The sequence below is a fragment of the Hydra vulgaris genome, chromosome 03 (genome assembly GCF_038396675.1).
Source record: "Hydra vulgaris chromosome 03, alternate assembly HydraT2T_AEP".
Classification (NCBI taxonomy): Eukaryota; Metazoa; Cnidaria; class Hydrozoa; order Anthoathecata; family Hydridae; genus Hydra; species Hydra vulgaris.
This window is the reverse complement of record NC_088922.1, coordinates 44,219,982-44,236,211: the sequence shown is the minus strand read 5'-3', so window position 1 is coordinate 44,236,211 and position 16,230 is coordinate 44,219,982. Positions and strand designations below refer to the sequence as shown.

Genomic DNA, 16,230 nt, shown 5'->3' with positions numbered 1-16,230 from the left:
ACCTTGTGTCTCGGGCAACAACAACTTTACCCACAACTAACAAGTTGATTTTGTTCACTTCAACAATATTAGATAAAACAACTGCTACTTCATTGTCTCTATATGATGTTATATATATATATATATATATATATATATATATATATATATATATATATATATATATATATATATATATATACATATATATATATATATATATATATATATATACATATATATATATACATATATATATATACATATATATATATATATATATATGTATATATATATATATGTATATATATATATATATATATATATATATATATATATATATACATACATATACAATGAAAAATATATGTCTTGCAAGTTAACAACTTCAAAAAAAAATTTTATTTCTGAAAAGATTTGTAACAAAATATTACAAAATATATTTAGCACTAAAAGAGCTAAAATATTTTGTAACAAATACTGGATTGTAAATAACCAATACATTTCAAGTGGGTCTTCTAAATATTATCTAGAATAGCCGATTCAGGTACTAATATCCGAACCGCTGTTAAAAAGCAGTTTACACAAAGACTACCAAAGTGTTTAAGTTTTTTTAAAGATAAATTATTTTTTTATTCATAATTTAAAAAACAAGAAAATATGTATAGTTTTTCTACCGCTTACTAAAAAAAAAATTGAAGGAATAAGTATAGAAATTGTCGGTGTAGAATAGACTAATCAAGACCAACCAAGAATAGACTAATCAAGACTGGTATTTTATGGGTCCAGACAGCTAGTTTCTTATAAAGATCTCATTTGTAAAATTAAATCAACAGCTGTTAAACATTGATTTTTGTTGCTTAGCATCATAAGGTTTTTATCCTGACAATATTTTGTTTATCCTGGTCTTCTTTTGTTTATTCTGGTCTTCTTTTGTTTAGCCTGGTCTTCTTTTGTTTATGCTGGTCTTCTTTTGTTTAGCCTGGTCTTCTTGATTGCTTTAGATTCTTCAAAGATTCAGTAGTTCATATCCCTTCAAAAATTGTCCATCATTAGACTTAACCACTTTGCTGTCTTACAAAATGTATTTCTATTTTAAACTGATCTTAAGATCAACATTTTCAATAGAGATGAGATATCTTATATCCCATAATTTAATCACTTTTAAATAAATCTTTTTAACTATTTCTACAAAGTATTTGTTTACAATATCAATAAATTAGCATTTTTTACATACATGTATGCATGCATCCAAATCTGTCCCTATATCTATCTATCTATCTTTCTATATATATATATATATATATATATATATATATATATAATATATATATATATATATATATATATATATATATATATATATATATATATATATATATATATATATATATATATATATATATATATATTTTTTTAAACATCTTCGCTTCCAACAAGGCTGCAAGCAGCCACTAATTAAAGTTGGAAGTTACTGTAAGAGAAAAGATGAAGATTGTAGAGCAAGATAACGATTGACGGACGATTTAAAAGATTGCAAATTATATGAGTCAGGAAAGCAAGATGAAGGAAGCGAATTCCAAAGAACTGATGTTCGAGGAAAAAAACTAGACGAATAAGCGTTTTTGAAGCACTTAGGAACAGTCACAGAAACAGGATGAGACTTAATTGAATGACGAGTAACACGAGAATGACTTTTTGTAGATGGCACAAGAGACGCTAGCTCTTTAGAGCAGTGCCCATTATAGTATTTGTAGAAAAGAGAAAGAGAAGCAACATTACGACGATGTGATAATGGTTGAAGGTTGGCTGCAAGAGCAGGTCCAACTATGTTTACAATGCGTTTTTGCACCTTGTCTAAAAGAGAAAGGGCATCATTAGAAGATCCGCCCCAGATATGGCAACAGTATTCCATACAAGGCCGGATTTGGGATTTATAAAGATAGAGAATAGAATCCAGAGTAAGAAAGTGGCAAGCTCGATAAAGAGATGCAACCTTAGCAGATGCTAATTTTGCAACCGATTTGATATATGGTTTCCAAGAAAGGTTGGAAGTAAGAGTTAATCCTAGAAGATGAAGAGTAGGTGACTCATCGAGTACATCACCGTTCATAAATATAGGAAGATCTAAATTATTGCGATAACGATTGGCTGAAAAAAATTGAGTTTTATCTGAATTAAAGTTCACCAGCCACTGTGAGCCCCATGCTGTAGCAGAAGTGAGATCCTTTTCAAGCTCAAATGCCCCCTCCAGGCAATCAGAGGGTGTTGGTTTCTTATCACGACAAGAATAAATGGTAGTATCATCAGCAAACAATGCCACCTTAGATGTGAGAATATCTGGAAGATCGTTAATGTAAATTAAAAAGAGTATAGGGCCAAGGATAGAACCTTGAGGAACCCCTGAAGTTACAGAATAAGAAGAAGAGTGTTGTCCATCGAGGACAACTTTTATGCTACGATTGGAAAGGAAGGATTCAATGATCTTAAAGATGTTGCCGTATACACCATAAGAAGAAAGCTTATGGAGAAGACCAGCATGCCAAACTTTATCAAATGCTTTTGAAATGTCAAGAGTGATGGCCTTAACCTCTCCACCTTCATCTAATGCATGATAGAACCTGTCAGTTATTACTGTTAGCAAATCAGCTGTAGAACGAGAAGATCGAAATCCATATTGATGGTCAGAAAGTAAGTTATTAGATTCAAGATGAGAAATTAAGTGTTTGTTAATTAAAGATTCAAAAACCTTGCTTATGATAGGAAGAAGACTTATGGGACGGTAGTTAGACGAATCAGATCGCTCCCCAGAATTTTTGAAGATAGGGATAACAGATGCGGCTTTCCAGCAGGCTGGAAAACAAGACTCTGATAAGCACTTGTTGAATAGTTTTGAGAGTATAGACAACAGCTCCGGAGAACACTTCTGCAAGACAATAACAGGTATGTTGTCTGGGCCACAAGCTGTAGAAGAGTCTAGGCAGGAAATCACTTAAGATACAGATGCTGGAGTGATATGAATGTCAAGCAATGGATCAACCTGTTTGTTGGCAATATCAGGTAGAACGCAATTAGTGGAATCAAGAGATGATATTGATGAAAAGTTTTTAGCAAACAGTTCGGCTTTGTCTTTAGGTGAGGTGACAAAGTCTGAACCATACAAGAGAGGTGGAATTATAGATTTGCCCTTATTATTGATATTATTAAAGATTCTCCAGAAGTCACAAGAGCCTAATTTTTGAGATGAGATACGAGATTTCATGACCTGAGAATAGCGGGTTTTGGCGTTAGACAAAACCTTTTTACAGTTGTTTCTAGCAGTAATAAACAGACGTCTGTTTTCTGGAGAATTGTTTTGCTGATAAATATGGAAGTAACGGTTTCGATTGGCAATCGCAGCAGCACAGTGTGAGGAAAACCATGGAGGAGAGTGAGGCTTGACCTGGAATCGTCAAGAGGGAACAAAAGATTCCATGCCAGCCTGAATCCACGAAGTTATGTAAGAGCACATTTGTTGACAGGAAGACGAAAGATTTCTACCCAAGGGCCATCACGAAGAAAATCACGGAAAGAATCCCAGTCAGCTTTACTGTACTTGTAAGAGGTTCGATAATAGGGGGATTCAGGTGATGAAGAAGAATGAGATATTAGTTTTAAAGAGATCAAACTGTGATCAGAAGCACCTAAGGGTGAATGTGGAGAAACTGAGCACTAACTAGGATCAGAAACAAGACATAAGTCGAGTAGAGAAGGTAAATGATTAGGGTTGTCAGGAAAGCGAGTTGGAAAGTTGACTATTTGAGTTAGGGATTGAGAAAGGCAAAAGTTGTGGGCTTTAATGCCTGCAGAGTCACTGACACTAGAGCCAAGCCATTCAGAGTGGTGAGCATTAAAGTCACCGACAACAACTATATTAGCTGATGGATAAAGAGAGAGGGCTTGGTCAATATGATCAGAAATAACATCATAAAGAGTGCAGTCTTGAGATGAAGGAAAGCGATATAGAACAAAGAGAAAGGCAATAGAGTGAAGTGGTGCTAAACGAAAGCACATGAAAGAATAGTCTGCGGATTCAAACCTAGTTTCACGACAAACAGGTGAATTCTTACGAATGTAAATGCCCAGGCCAAGCATGTGACTATTGGAGTCTTTACGAATCAGAGGAAGATAACCATCAACACTAAGATCACAAGATGAGACAGCCGAACTCAAATTAGTCTCACAAAGAGCAAGTAGGTCTGGTAAACTTTGCAAGAGATAAGACTCAACAGAAGGAAAGTTACTTCGAAGACCACGAATATTAGTGAATGATAGGTTTAGAGAACTTGGTGATGATGATGGTTTTTTGTGTTTTATAGTTTTTGGTACTTTATTCATTTTTAAATTAGATTGAAGAACTTGACTCAAAGCATAGATAGTACTCAGAACACCGTTTAATAGCCCAAGCAATTGCCTCATTACTACTAATAAACCCTAAGCCGTAACAAAGGGCTCCAAATGTGGCCTCCGCAATGCACACCAAAAGTACAAACAGGGACACCATCCATGCGCAACATGGCACTGTTAATACTTTAATATTTTTCAGCTGTTGATGGAATCAGCCTCTCTGAGAGCTACCACAGAGCTTGGGAAACCTGACTACCAGCCGGCCTCAGAACCATAAAACTGAGTTTTAGAGCTGTACCCTCATAAGGAGATAATAGAATGAGTTGCCTAGTCATAAAAACAGTGACACAAGCAAACCCATGCATTGAGTCAAGAAGATCCAGCATTCAACATCTTAAACTGGAATCTGCGCCAGCCTAATAGATGAAGAAGGGGTGCGAGGCTGGTCAACAGATAGAATCTGTTTACCCCTTAAGTCTTTGCCTAGGAGGCCTTCTACAAGACAGTAGCTGGGTGCATTTAACATCTGCCCAAGATGAGTATTTTTATCGAGACACCATCTCTAGCCTTTACTCAACCAAGAGCCCCAAGGCAGGGGGTGTTTTAAATCGGAGTTGGCATCTTCTAGCCTTTGCCTAAAAAGGCGTATCCTACAAGGCAGCAGGACATGAAGCAGATTGTACTGGGGACATGTTACCAGCAGATTGTACTGGGCAAGCAGATTGTAGCAGTTTGTACTGCTTGTACTGATTGTAGCAGTTTGTTCTGATTGTAGCAGATTGTACTGGGCAAGCAGATTGCACAGTTACAAGCAGATTGCCCTATATTTTGTGCCCCCCCTGCCCCAAACGTGAAAGTAACAAGTTGATGAAATATTTTTTGTACTGTTCTCAACTAGACTTATATTCATTGATAAATTTTAAGTTTCACAGTAATATCTTTCAGCGTTCAAAAATAATGACCATATAAAATTTATAACCCTTTCAAATTGAGGGGGGTTTAAACTTTATATGGTCATAATTTTTAAAAGCTAAAACATTTTACTATGAAATTTAAAATTTATCAATGAATATTAGTCTAGTTAAAAAGAGTACAAAAAATATTTCATCAACTTGTTGCTCTCACATTTGGGGCAGGAGGGGACACAAAATTTGGGTTTTTTTTGTTCCCAGCCTCCAATCATCACAATTTTTTTGCAAAGCATCCTTATTTGACATAAGTATAAACATATAAATGTATGGAGTTTGCTCCATGTCTGGAAGTTAGCTATTTCAAAGACCAAAAAAAGCTGGCTCCGGCTCTGCATATATATATATATATATATATATATATATATATATATATATATATATATACACACATATATATATATATATATGTACATGTCATTATTTTTGAACGCTGTAAAGATAATGACCATATATGGTCATTATTTTTGAACGCTGAAAGATATTACTGTGAAACTTAAAATTTATCAATGAATATAAGTCTAGTTGAGAACAGTACAAAAAATATATATACTATACTTACATATATATACCTACAATATATATATGTAAATATATATATATATACACATATATACAAACATATATATATATATATATATATATATATATATAAATTTGTATGTATATATATATATATATATATATATATATATATATATATACATATATATATATATATATATATATATATATATATATATATATATATATATATATATATATATATATATATTCTTTTATTAGCATAAAAAGTCAATTACTGTGCTCTTGCTAACTCTGTAGCAAAACCCTCCCAAGATTGTTCTAACATTTCACCAAACGGATCAACCAATTTGATTCCATTATCCTAAATAAAGATTTGAATATACAGATAACTTGAAAAATATGTGTTTGTCATTAAAAACAGTTACATTTAAAGTTTTTGTTCTTTAAAATCTTTGTTTTAAAAAAAAATTAGAATTATAAATGTGATTAAACTAATATGTATAACTAATATTATTAGAATTTGTTTAATTATCTAGTAATCCCCTATATAAACTAATTTTTAAATTAATAGATTTAAAAATATTTTTACTTTCATAATAGTCAAAAACCATTAAAACACAAAAAAGCCTTAACTGTGGCAACAACAAACCAGACTTATTTCACTGTTTAACCATGGCGAGGTTTGGAAAAAAGTCAATTTTACTAAATAGTGCAAACGTAGTATAAAAGGTTATAATACTAATAACACTATATCAAATAAAAAGCCATAAAAAGCTTCTGTATCAAAAATTATTTACATTGTGGGCAGGTAGTGTGAAAGTGATCTTTAAAAAGTTTATCAATTAAAACAATAAAAAAGTTTTCACTTTTCCTTTTCATGTTTTTTTAAAAAAAATTTAGCTCTGTTCTTAAAAAGTCTACAATAAACATCATTCTTCTTAAAATCTAAAAGCTAACAATGTAATGCAAATAGTAATGGTAACGTGGTACTTTTTATGCACTTTTTCAGTACTTTATTATTGTATTTTTACTATGTTATTGATTATTTTAGTGTAGCAACATGTATGGTAGCAACATATTTTAGCAACAAGTTATTTTACTTTTTTTATCTTATTTCTTAAATACATAAATACACAAATAATGTTGTAAATACCTTAGTATAATTATTTTATGATTATGTATGTATGATTATTTATGTTTATGATTATGTATGTATGATTATTTATACTATGATGATAGTATGATTATGTTTAGTTACTACTATATTCATTTTATACTTTTTGTGTAAAATAGCAAATAAATATACCAAAGCTTCTAAAAAATGTATCAAACCATTTAAAGTGAATTTGCTAAAAAATATATTGACAATAAGGTAAGTTAGCCTAATATTAATTAACATTAAAAAAGTTTAATTTATTTTTGACGAGAAACATTTTTTCACAAGGTTTTTTCAATAAATAAAAAATTTTGCTTGCTATAAATTATACAAAAAAAAAAGTTTTATGTAACACATATTTCTTAAAATTAATTTTAAAGTCAGTCGCTGTTTTAACAAATGAAAAAACAATAAAAAAAGAAGGAAAAAGCTAATTTATATATGAAAACTAATAAAAAGAAAAATCTGTTACTCAATATCAGAACCACTAGTTTAAACTTTTTAGTGCAGAAAAACTCAGTGCTTTGCTGATATTGTTTTGAAGTACATACTTGATAGCAAAACCACAACAAACACAAGTTAATTTTACATTGAACCATTGAATTATAGAAATGCATAAATAAAATCATATAAATTTTCTAGATTGAAGTAATCTATTTTCTACGAGTCTGCGTAGTTTTTGTTACATTTGTAGCATTTTTTCTATTGCATTTTTCATCGTTGGTTGAACTTTAACCATTGTTTTAGCTTTAGCCAAAGCTTCTCCATCAATTCATACATTGTTTCTTTTAGATTTGTGAATATGTGAATAACTATTTTAATTGAAATCTTGTTATAATATTAAATTGAAATGTACCTTTTGTTATAATATTCAACTAAAATACTTGAAATTGATGTTGTTTGTTTTGATGAAATTGATGATGAACACTGTGCAGTAGATAATATAATTAATGCTGATTGTGATGCTAGCTCTGATGCTGAATCTTCAAATACTTCTGTTATTATCAATTTTGATAAGTCAATATTGGATTTATTGAAACAAAATAACACCGCTCTTTCGAAAACACTGATTGCATGTATGCTGGTGAAGCACATGCTACTTCCTTCAACTTTTAATAAACTAAGAAAACTAGCTTTATCAACATTTTTTCGGTTCAATAATTCATAATACAATTTTAACAAATTTCCTAGGTATGTTTAATGTGAAAATAAATTCCAACATTTAGTGGCTGCGAAATATGATTTGATTAAGCTGGTAGATAGACCAATCTGACATTGTTTTCTTTACATATTTCAATAACTTTTATTAACACAAGTGCTGTGACCATCTAATAGGAATAGAACCATAGAACCATCTTATAGAAATCTGTCTGCCAATCAAATTAACTGCTAGGATGAATAGCCATTCAAACTACTTAATAAACTTCTTTATTTATCTATTAATCTGATCTTGTATACATTATGTCGGTTGGATAATCTTTGCACCATGATTGATATAAGTATCTTTTTGATTTATAAACAATGATGGTAAGTAGAAAAGCCTGATGCAGTTGTTTACAATAGAATTCATTTCTCATTGTTTCTTGTAACTGTTTAAATAAGTGTCAATTATTTTTGAAGTGCAAAATAACACTCTGTTTGATGCAATGTTATATACATTATGTTATGCTACATCATGTTTTCATCACTTTTTAAAATCATATTACCACTGTAATGAAGGTTTGACATTTTTGAATAGATGCTTTTGTTTTGTATTTTTAGATTATTCAAATAGTTTGAACAATAGAAATTATATCTGCTATCTTCAAATTATAACCCCTACTGTTGGATTAAATGAATGAATAATTTTTCAGTTTCAATTGATAAACATTTTATCTCACATATCGTCATTAAATAAAGATATTTTTACATGTTCTGATAGAGATAGTTCTACTTTATATCGATCTGTTTTCAGTGTTGTAAAGTTTTTTTAATACTAGTAAATATGTATTTAAAATACTTTTAAAATATTTGTATATTGTATTTAAAATACTTTTTAATCAAGTAGATAGTATTTGTATTTTAAATACAACTTTTGGTGTATTTTGTATTTTTAATGACTTTCAATATACAAAATACTTCCTAAATTATTTTTATTTATAATAAAAAAATAAAAAATAAAAAATTTACAAAAGAAATGTCTAGAAATGTTAGAAAAAGAAGTATGAATAATGCTGGTCTGAACAAGAAAGATACCTCTACCATAACGTTTTGTAGTGGAATTGGTAGTACTAGCTACTAGTAAACAGCAATTAACAGTAAGTACCAAAGTGCTTCCCCAGGCAATAGTAAACAATTTAATTATCAATTACAAACAACAACACATGGGTGCAAGAGCCAGTCACTCAAAGTTGTGGTCACATGTCAGCCGAAGCATACAAACATCCAATACTGTGAAGAATTAATTATTTTCTGGGACTTCTCATGCCAATGGTTCAGCAAGCTTGCATGAAACTTGTAATGCCAAAATTAAAAGATATATATTTAATAAGTGTTTTATGATACTTCCTAATATTTTTTGTTTAAATAAAATTAAGTAAAAGTGACCGCCTTGAAATAATGACAAAAAATGCTTACCATATATCATAAAACTTTTTAATTGACAGTTTTAACTGTTAATAAAAATATCATTTTTATATTTAGCTGGTCAAAAATCTGGCAAAATATTATACATTAATTATTAGTATTGTAATATGACCTGGCTAAAATATTGGTTCAAGTATGCAGCCATGGTTCAGTGGTTAGAGTTCTGACTCAGAATCAAGAGCTCTGAGGTTTGGCACTGACTCTAGCCCAATAAGTAGCATTGGTAAAGAAGGAGACGTGAACTTTTTAGTTAAATGCTCTTCCACAGTGCTCTGTGATAAGACTGTAAGGACTTCTAGGAGTGCCCTAATGATCACAAAACAAATAAAAAGTAGTAAAAATAGATTTCTAATGTTTTGTTAAACACTTTTTTTTATGATAATTCACCTCCCTAAGACTTTGAAGACCATGACTGTTGAGGAGACTACTTTAATTATTTTAACAACCCTCTCCTGACTCAATAACTCTGAAACACGAACCTTGACAAACAAGGATGCTGCACAGAGAAACAAGTTTAGCGCAGTACTACCAGGGATGTGGCCCCACCACATTGAACTTAAAACTTCTTGCTTATGAGTCGAGCACTCTACACATTTTTACACATCTCTACACCACTACTGCATTGTAGCTCTTCATAGCTCAAGAGTTATTAAATAATATTGACCATTGTTATTTAAGCGCATTTCGTAGTTCATTAGTAATTAATTTATATTGATAAATAAATTAATTAGTTAAAGAAATTGATTTAAAAATTGAAACTTTTGGTAAATCTTTATTTTAAACAATTGGTTTAAATTTTGGAAAAATTTAAAAAATACTGATACACAACAGTATAATAAAAAAAATGTCTGAACAAAATAAATATCAACTATGCCACATTCTAGGCTTATTAATGATAAAAGCTGTCTCAAACAAAACTTATTACAAATAAAAAGTTTTATTATTGATCCTAATTAAATGATAAATTAAAGAACTTCATTTATCATTCTCAATAATGGAATTTAATGAGGCAAGATCATAAATGTCTTTTTCTTGTCTCATTTCAATATTAATAAAGTTAGAGAAAAATAAATTCTCTCCTGTTTTATTCTTCTTGCAAACCGTTTAAAATAAAAGAGCAACCTTGTTTAATCATTATTCTCTACTTAAGAAAAAGAAAGTGAAAATTAAAATTAAAAACTTTTTAAATTTAATTCAAATCATTTATCCATGAATAAACCACATGAATAAATTAATATTATAAATTAAATAAATTAAAATATTTTAATTTAGTTTCTGGGTTGTTTTTTCACTGCATGCAGGTGATTTGGTGACCCAAACAGCTGTATAAAATTAGAATTGTATAAAGCAAAATTTGATGTAACTAGTGAAGTTCTTAGTCTACACACTCTCTTTAAAGATTTAGTATTTTAAAGCTAATTTGAGATTTTTTTAAAAAATTTGAGATTTAAAATGTTGTGCAAAACTAACTAGCATAGAACCATTTTAAGATTTTCAAAAATATCAAACCTGCACAGGATTATGAGAAGCTGTAACCATGACACCAATGGCTTCTAAAATAAACAACATAACTATATTTATATTAAAAAATATCTATAAAGAAAAAAAAAAGGAAGAAATAAAGTGAAAAAAAAGAAGAAAAAAAATATTTGCAAGAACAAAAATACTATGTCCCAATAAATAATTAACTAGTATAAAAACACTAATTAAGTGCATTCACTAAACTTTTAATGATAATTAAATTAACTTTAATGATAATTAAGTATGCTTTATAATATATATGTTCTCTACTAACGTCCATTTTTATGTTTAGAGCGAAGTACAGCTAACATTCCAACTCGAAAAACAACGGAATCCAATAGGTCTGCTCTAAGAATTAAATTTAAGACTTTTAAAAGGGAAAAAAAAATATCAAAGTAAAACAATGAAAATTTATTTTACAGAGTTTTAAAAAGCAATGTAATTTGTAAAATAAAAGTTTATACATACTTTTCTCTAAACCCGGCAGTGCCATATGTAAACAGAAAATCTGGTCTTGGATGTAAAGCAGATGATTGGTTGATTAATTCTTCATTTAAAGAAGACATCTTATATTAGATATTGATATTGATTCTGAAAATAAAGTTTAGATTACCATTGAATTGATGATCAATATTTTACTACTTCAATAAAAATTCTCAAACAAAACTACAGATATTAGAATCTGTAGAACAATAAAAATTTTGATATTATAATTAAATGTTCAAAATGTTTAGATTAAAAAGTAACGTGTATAAAATTATTCAGATAAAAATGATAAAAATTGTACAAAGTAAACATTAGACATAACTGTGATAGATAGAAGAAAGCTTAGGTACTCTTCTGTTATAGTAGTAGGATAGCATTAATCATTAACAATTTTTTCTTGAATTAGGGTGACTTAAGAATAAATTAAAGTATTAAATTTTAAAATTTGAACTGAACTGGGTTATACCAAATAATTTGTAGAGAAATTATTCAGTATAACCCAGTTGGGTAACTTTGAGTTAAATTTCCCCTTTTGCAGTTTTTTTTTTTCAACTCTGTTTTTATAACTTATGATGAGATGAAAAGTCAACTTATGTTGTAAAATATATCTTTTCTGCAAAAACAAAAGCATAAAATACAATATTTTCATTGATAAAAAGAAAGTAAAGAATACTATCAACAGATAACTCAACATTGAATCGAAATTGATATGTCTATCTAATAAAAATCTTATTTTTTAACTGGTTGTTTAATTTTTTATTCAAATTAATTGATATATTCTCATTCAGATCAACTAAAAAACAAGTTTAGTAACTTCTCTATGACTATGGATTTACAACTTTCCACTAAAGCTAAAATACTAAATAGATAAAGCATGTTATTGTTAAACTGCTTATAATTCAAATAGTAAAGCAATTCATTTTTATATTATAATTGCAAACAGCCATTAAAAAATACAAATTAATTAAGTACTTATATCATTTAAGTACTTTAAGAGTAATTATATTTAATAAATATAATCAAAATTACATTTATGCGATCAGGGCTAAGCTTGTCTTTTTTGTATTAGAGTTGCTAGTAATCTATTAATTCTGCTTTTTCACTAATAAAAATTACTATAAAAACAATTAAATACATGAAACTATGTAAATAATGTATAAATATTATTCAGAACCGACACTAGATTCAAAAAATATGGCCTGCAAGTTGTAAAGCTTTTATATTGCAAGGTATATTCTTTATTACACTAAGGTACTAGTAATGTTTGCTCTATCAAAAAAATATTAAAAAGCCCACTTTTATCAAGCAACATAGCAAAAATAAAGCAAGCCATTTGCCATTTACATTTTTGTTGGTTTGTTGTTTTTGTTTTCTGCAAATAAAAATTGGCGATTCTTAGATTTTAGTATTTTAAAGTTTATAAATATGTTATAAACAGTTTATAAACATTAAAGTTTATAAACATGTGATTGGTCTGTTTCAACAAAAATAAGACTGTGATTGGTTTATTTCAATGCCCTGCATACGTATAAAAATGTTTGTGTACATGTCCATTAGTAGGAGAAAAATTAGCTTAAAATATCTTAGAACCCAAACAAAAATAATATAAAGCTGAAAAATGTGCATCTAAGTGGTAGACAGAGTTTAGATCCACATGGCTAGTCTTCCCCAATCAAGGGGGGCCTAGCAAATTAGGGGGCCCATTTGCAAATGTAAGAAGCTTTAATTTTTTTTTTAGTAACACCTATAGGGTTGTCCATAAATTACGCCACGCAATTTTTGACAGTTTTTGATCCCTTCTCCTCGTCACAACTTTGTAACTCTTAAGTAACAAGTTCCGTATGAGTCACAAAATACAAACCCCTCCCCCCTCCTTTAAAGAGTAACGTAATTTATGCCCTCCTGACAGCTTTTTTTGGGAGAGCCTTGGACCTAATAGCCACGGTAAAAATTTGGTAAAAAATGTGAACAAATTTGATAGTTTTAAAAATCTGTAATTTATATATGAATGGATAGCAATTTATGTATGATTTATATATGAATTTATACATAATTTGTATATGAATGGCAAATTTTATGCTGATATATATTTGATAAGGAACTATGACTTGAAAACAATTTTATTTTAAGTTATTTACATTTTAAATGTGCAAAAATTTGATTATTTTCGCGTGCAAAACTTCACAATATTTTTTTTTTATAAAAGATAACAGCTTGATCTGACGTTTTTTTGCCGCTCGAAAACTTCGTTATATCTTTTGTTTTGAGGGCATCCATAAAGTACGTACGCACTAATTTAGGACATCCCTTTCCTCTTTTACACTTCTGTATGCTTATAACAACCACTCCCCTCGCCGAGTACTAACGCATTATTTATTTTAAAATCTACCCCACCTCTTTTCATACCCAAACCCCTCCTTTTCTTACGCTACCCCTCCTCTTTCATTACCCAAACTTTCAACATAATTTTGAAAATCACATTTATTTCGTTCTAAATCACGTTTATTTTGTACTAAATAATATTAAATAACAAGACAAATAAATGTAAAATATATAAATAATAAAATAAATAAAAATAATAAAATTTCGTTCTAATCACATTTATTTCGTACTAAATAAGATCAAGATTTATTTAAGGAGCTCAAAATGTTTGAAACAATTTCTTTTATTAGCTTAAAACTTGATTTTAACAAGACATGGTAGCTTCTCAATGCAACTTCTCAGTATTACTTGATATTTATAGTATTAAAAAAAATGGCTAGCAATTTTCAAAACAAATAGCCATCAAAATTTATACTAATACAAAGAAAGCGCCATCAAACGCTATACATGTTCAGGAACAAAATGGAACAAAATCAAACATATTTTAACATATCTCAGATACAAATTCACTTATTTCAGGAGAGCGATCTGACTCGTCTAACTAAAAACACTTAATCTCTCATCTTGAATCTAATAACTTACTTTCTGATCATCAATATGGATTTCGATCTTCTTGCTTTACTGCTGATTTAACAACCGATAGGTTTTAATGTGCATTAGATAGATGTGAAGAGGTTAAAGCTATCGCTCTTGACATTTCTAAAGTTTTTGATAAAGATGGCATGTCAGTCTTTTCCATAAGCTTTCTTCTTACGGTGTATCAGGTAACATCTTTAAGATTATTGAATCCTTCCTTACCGATTGTAGTATTAAAGTTGTCCTCAATGGACAGCACTCTTCTCCATATCCTGTCATTTCAGGGGCTCCTCAAGGTTTTATTCTTGACCCTATACTTTTTTAATTTACATAAACTATTTTCCTTATATTCTTACATCTAAGGTGGCATTGTTTGCTGATGATACTACCATTTTTTCTTGTCTTGATAAGAAGCCAACACTCTCTGATTGCTTAAAGAGGGTATTTGAGCTTGAAGAGGACCTCACTTCTGCTACAGTATGGGGCTTACAGTGGCAGGTGAACTTTAACTCAGATAAAACTCAATTTTTTTCAGCTAATCGTTATTGCAATAATCTATATCTTCCTATATTTATGAACGGTAATATACTTGATCAGTTATCTACCCTTCATTTTCTAGGATTAACTCTTACTTCCAATTTTCGTTGGAAATCATATATCAAATCTATTACAAAATTAGCTTCTGCTAAGGTTGCACCTTTTTATCGTGCTTGCCACTTTCTTACTCAGGATTCTATTCTTTATCTCTATAAATCCATCCTTGTATGAAATACTGTTGCCATATCTGGGACGAATTTTCCAATGATGCCCTTTCTCCTTTAGACAAGGTACAAAAACGCATTGTAAACGTAGTTGGACCTGCTCTTGCAGCTAACCTCCAACCATTATCACATCGTCTTAATGTGGCTTCTCTTTCTCTTTTCTATACATACTATATTGGGCACTGCTCTAAAGAGCTAGCGTCTCTTGCGCCATCTACTAAAATTCATTCTCGTGTTATTCGTCATTCTAATATGTCCTTTTACTGTAAATGCTCCTAAATGCTCTAAAAACTCTTATTTGTCCAGTTTTTTTACCTCGAACATCAGTTCTTTAGAATTTCCTTCCTTCATCTTGTTTTCCTGAATCGTATAATTTGTAATATTTTAAGTCGTCTGTCAATCGTTATCTTGCTCTATAAACTTCATCTTTTCTCTTCCAGTAACTTCCAACTCTAATGGTGGTTGCTTTCAGCCTTGTTGGAAGTGAAGATGTGGGAAAAAAAAAACTTCTAATACAGAAACAAAGTTTTTAAAACTAATAAAGTTAATAAAAACTAAAAAAGAACTCCAAACTGAACATAATAAACATTCCAGTTCAATTCTAGCTTCAAAATAAAAACTTAGTTGATATATAGTTCTAAAAACGAACAAAACAAAAACAGCATGTTGCGTTGTATACAAGTTGGGCGCCAACACATGCTTTAAAAAACTATTCACAGGTTTTAACTTTAAAATCGGTACCGTAAAAGCCAGATACGATTTTGGAGCAATTTTGTGAGTCATAAATACAGATTTATTGTCACGATGAAACAGCTTCTGGTATGCTGAACTTGAGCAGTTTTATTGCATATAAATTTTTTTG

The 16,230-nt window shown here is 29.7% G+C and overlaps 1 protein-coding gene across 1 annotated transcript in view; it reads right to left on the bottom strand.

Moving 5' to 3' along the window:
• Positions 1-11,790, bottom strand: part of LOC100213529 (phosphoacetylglucosamine mutase) — a 43,492-nt gene extending 31,702 nt beyond the window's left edge. The window contains exons 1-5 of the mRNA XM_065793346.1: positions 11,632-11,790; positions 11,438-11,511; positions 11,152-11,195; positions 6,137-6,222; positions 3-98 (exon numbers count right to left, since the gene is read on the bottom strand). Coding sequence (XP_065649418.1) covers positions 3-98; positions 6,137-6,222; positions 11,152-11,195; positions 11,438-11,511; positions 11,632-11,729 — 398 coding nt within the window. The 5' untranslated portion in view covers positions 11,730-11,790. The remainder of the gene's footprint in view (positions 1-2; positions 99-6,136; positions 6,223-11,151; positions 11,196-11,437; positions 11,512-11,631) is intronic.
• Between the last annotated feature and the right edge of the window lie 4,440 nt (positions 11,791-16,230).